Source organism: Rhamphochromis longiceps, linkage group LG23 (genome assembly GCF_057381845.1).
Source record: "Rhamphochromis longiceps isolate RC_006_pf linkage group LG23, R_longiceps_female_GT1.1, whole genome shotgun sequence".
NCBI lineage: Eukaryota > Metazoa > Chordata > Actinopteri > Cichliformes > Cichlidae > Rhamphochromis > Rhamphochromis longiceps.
In genome coordinates this window covers 22,094,373-22,098,737 of record NC_140578.1, presented here as the reverse complement: position 1 = coordinate 22,098,737, position 4,365 = coordinate 22,094,373, and the positions used below count along the sequence as shown (strand labels likewise).

General features: G+C 38.6%; 1 protein-coding gene across 1 annotated transcript; it reads right to left on the bottom strand.

Annotated features, from left to right (window-relative positions):
• Nucleotides 1-1,099: 1,099 nt before the first annotated feature.
• Nucleotides 1,100-4,164, bottom strand: LOC146641934 (C-type lectin lectoxin-Phi1-like). The gene has a single exon (XM_085398669.1). The coding sequence runs from the start codon at nucleotides 2,327-2,329 to the stop codon at nucleotides 1,580-1,582; it is 750 nt and encodes a 249-aa protein (XP_085254795.1). The 5' UTR covers nucleotides 2,330-4,164; the 3' UTR covers nucleotides 1,100-1,579.
• Nucleotides 4,165-4,365: the final 201 nt, after the last annotated feature.

The window sequence follows — 4,365 nt, the reverse complement described above, 5'->3', positions numbered from 1 at the left end:
TTGCTTTTTTTTAAGTTGATACTTCTTTAAAGTAGAAAGGTGTTTAATGTGACAAAGTAAGGGGACAGGGTGCGTGGAGGTTATGGTTGCGCCAGCTGAATCATGTTAGTCCAATGTTAGTGACTTTTTAACTGTATTGTCACATCAGGAATAAAAGAAATAAATGTAAATAAAAATAAAAACATCCATTTCTGACCTAAAAAAAGGTGATTTTTAAATCTGACAATTTTTGTATTTTAATACTTCTGTGCTTCACTAAAGGCAAATATTGTCATTTTTAGTTCTGTATTCATTTTGTTATTTTTATTAACCTTATAATGCCCTTTGTATGATATTTGATACATGAGTTTATGAGACCTCTATCTCATCAACATGATCAATACTTGCCATAATTTCAAAATGTTACGGACAAAACTCTTTTTTTGTCTGAAATTAACATTGTTGTTAACAAAACGTTGCCAAAAATGCCCAATGTATGAAACACAATACAAAAAATATATAATAAATACAAAAAAATATATATCATGCACAACATGATATAGCAAAAAAACACTTGTAGATTTTGTTATAAGGGTAATAAACATCTCAGTTCCAATCTGAATTTTAATGCCTGGTTCTGATGAATGTTAAATGCATCCCATGAAATTTTGTTATGTGACACAAATCTCTCTCCATGTGTCTTTGTGTCTCTCTCTAAATTACTATAGAATGTAATGAATGGCTCATAGTAAAGGGGAAAGAGGGACAAGACATTTTGGAAATGAATGAAATTTCAGACACAGATAACCCAATTTTTTTGAATTATGATGTCATTTATTAATGGAAAAAGTTATTCAAACCTACCTAGCTCTATATGAAGAAGTAGTGTCTTTCTAAACTTAACAAATGATTGTTCCTTACTTAGCAGCAAAAAATTGCAATCAAGATGTTTTTGATAACTGAATTACTGTGGAGGAGTTTTGGTTCACTCTTCATTGTAGAAACTGTTTTAATTCAGCCCCATTGGACAGTTTTCCAGCATAAACTGCCTTTTTAAGATCACGAGAAAGCATCTTAATATGATATAAGTACAAACTTTGAGTAAGCTACTCACAAACCTTTATTTTATCAATTTTTTTTACCAATTTAGAGGTGGAATCGCTATTTTGTGGATCATAACGTACATATCTGTAAGACCATTGAGCATAATTTAACCCCATTACATCCCTCATCCCAAGCTTCCCTCTAACTCGTAAACACATGTTTCTTCACTATGTCTGCAAACAGTGCAAACTCAAATCTTAAGAAAGTACTGTTGCTCTGAGGGAAGCAATATGGAAAAACATCTGGAAATGATCTCAAAATATTTTTATTTACTTTGAGTATAAAAGTAATAACATCAGTATCATTTCTCTTAACATTGTTACTCAGTGGAATAAAATTGATGAAACAGTTTAAGACAACCAAACAGACTTTTTAGCATTCTGACAAAACAGAAATGAAACTACACATCTACAATGACACATCAAGAAAGAAAGCACAAATAATTTAGATAAATAATCAACCTACTCTAACCACAGTAGATAGAAGGTAATTAATTTTACAATGTAAAGTAGCAAATAAAATTTAGTCTCTCCTCGCAGTCGTGTGCCTTCCAAGCACCCTTGCTTCCAACTGTCACCTGTAAGGCACCACACCTCATCTTGGCATGTGGACATGATGACTTTCCCTCTTCACCCCAGGCCTCATAGTCCATCTCCTGCCCGTCCACCCACAGCCAGTCACCAGCCAGGAAACGCAATCCAATCCAGACGTGTTCAGTGGTGTTTTGTTTGCTCAGCTCTTTCTGGATCAGCAGCATCTCAGTCTCAGACCCCACACTGGCCAGGTCATCGTTGTGCTCTCTGCAGTACTCCAGAGCTTCCTCCCAAGTCTTTTTCTCAGTCACCACTGATGCACTGTAGCAGAAAAAGGGTCTTTTATTCCATTGGCCTACATCATGCCACTTGCCTTTACGCATAATGCCATAGTCTTCTCTATGATCATAGTCATTAGGTTCATTTATTGCCCAGAAACACATAGTTGGTGCTCCACCTCCTGACCACAGCCATTCTGTTCTGTCTGAAGAATTTCTTACCAGTCCGATCCAGATATTTTCATTGACATTGCTGGCGAGCTGCTGAAGTTCATTATTATCCCTCTCATTACTGACAGGAGCCAGGTCTGTGTAATGCTGCTGACAGTACTTCTGAGCTTCAAGCCAATCCATTTTCTGGTCAATGTAAACGTACTTGGAAAAACATGCAGACAGGCTAAGCAGGAGCAGAATGAAGGTAAAGATCTGATCCATTGTTAGTATCTTTAGAGAGTCCCTCAGAGCAATGAGGATCCTGTCACGGTCGGACGGCCCTTTCCGGACGACCCTGCTTGTGTTTATGTTTTCTGTATATGTGTTTGCTTCTCCCTCCCTGGCCCTCGGGGTTGTTTACGGAAGTGCGCGCCGTGGGAGAGGCGTGTCCTGGCGACTGTCGTCATTGGGAGTCCCTCTTCGCTGTTGCCGGCCCACCTGCAGCTGATTACCTGACCAGTGGTTGGTAATCATTCCTCCAGGCTAGAAAGGGGTATTTAACCTGGACTCACGGCGACAGTCGACGTGGGATTATTACTCCGAACTGGTATAGTCTGTGCGAGCAGTGTGAGTGTGTTATTCGGCTAGCGTGTGGCTAACGCTGGATTTTCCTTCTTCCTCCAGGAGGGGCGAGCGGAGAAGCGAGTTGGGGAGCACACACACTAAGGGAGTTACTACACGGAACGCACTGGGAGCAAGGGACGAGCACGATTGGAAAATTGCACTTTTGAATGGATTGTTGGACTTGTCTGTTTCACTGTAAATAAACGCACTGTGTTTCTGTGAGCAAGAACCGCGCCTGGGTCCCTCTTTTCCGTGACAGATCCAAAAGGTTTGGAAAATATATGCTTGAGCTCTGAGTTTTGCCTGTCAATAAGTATTTGCAAATTAGGGCAGCCATGTTATTCTCGGAAAATGGTTCAACAGCATCAGGAACACACACCTATTGCACACTTGAAGTTGTTCAAGTAGCTGATGTGTCATGGTTATTATTTTGGTTTCATGATTCTTTCCTAGCATAAAGAAGATGATTTAAGTTCAAGTTTTGCATGGTTTAGTCTTAAATTTAGTTATTTTGTCGTCTCTGAGTTTATTTGTATTTCTGGTTCCCTGGTTTCTTGTCTGTTAGGTTCCAGTGAGAGTTAGTCATGCGCTCTAGATATTGGCCTGTTTCCTCAGTCATGTCTCTGTTTGTTTTCTCTGTGTGTCTATTGTGTCTCTAGCTCCCTGGCACTTGGTCATTGTCTGTCTATCATGTGATATTCTCTTTGTAGCAGAATGAGTATTATATTTGCTTTATAATTAATTTCAGGCCGATTTCAAATTTGCCTTTTCTAGCCAAAATTCTCAAAAAAAAATAGTGGCTGCATAGACACCTCACTGGAAATAACTTGTATGAACAGTTTTGGCAGTTCATCTTGTAATCAGAAGGTTGCCAGTTCGAGCCCCGGCTCCGACAGTCTCGGTTGTTGAGTCCTTGTGCAAGAAACTTCACTCGTTTCCTACTGGTGGTAGTCAGAGGGCCCAGTGACGCCAGCGTCTGGCAGCCTTGCCTCTGTCAGTGCGAGCTAGGGTTGCCAACTCCCTGAAAAATAAATAAGGGACACCTCGTGGCCAGGGCCGGGCAACCCAGTTCACCTTTCCCAGTGTGGTGAATTTTGTAGCTCTTTTTTTTGTGTGTGAAATTATTTTTTAACCATTTGACTCTAATTTGATTTAAGCAGATGCATATTCTTTGTGATATGACCATATGGGAAACAAATGATCATTTAGCCATTTATTTTTAGCTCAAAATGATAACATTAACACAGTAAAACAGGTCTCTTTCTTAAACAGAAGCCTGTCATGCTTAACTTTTGAGAATATAAGTAAATCTTTCTTTAAAAGAACTCTGTCCTGCTTAACTTAAAATTATATAAATTAATAGAAAACAATAGAACGAAAAATATTCTTGTAACAGTGCACATATAGTGCATTTAGTACAAATGGCTTCAGTTGAGGTATTATTTCAGCTTTTCTAATTCTAATCAGCTGCTCCTGTTTGTAAACCCACTTGTTCCCATGATTGCGCATCTTAACTCATCATCATTATTAATCTATTACTTTTATGTATTAGTCATCTATTTGTTGTAATCATCTATCCTTGCAGTTGTTTATTACACAAAATAAATTATATTATCACACTTCTGGCCACATAGCGCTGATATTCACTGCACATGCCCATAATAACCTTAACCAGAGGGTTTAAAAAAAACAAA

Bases quoted from the DNA above. Each gene is read 5' to 3' on its own strand.
- LOC146641934 (XM_085398669.1), bottom strand. From the start codon at position 2,329: ATGGATCAGATCTTTACCTTCATTCTGCTCCTGCTTAGCCTGTCTGCA.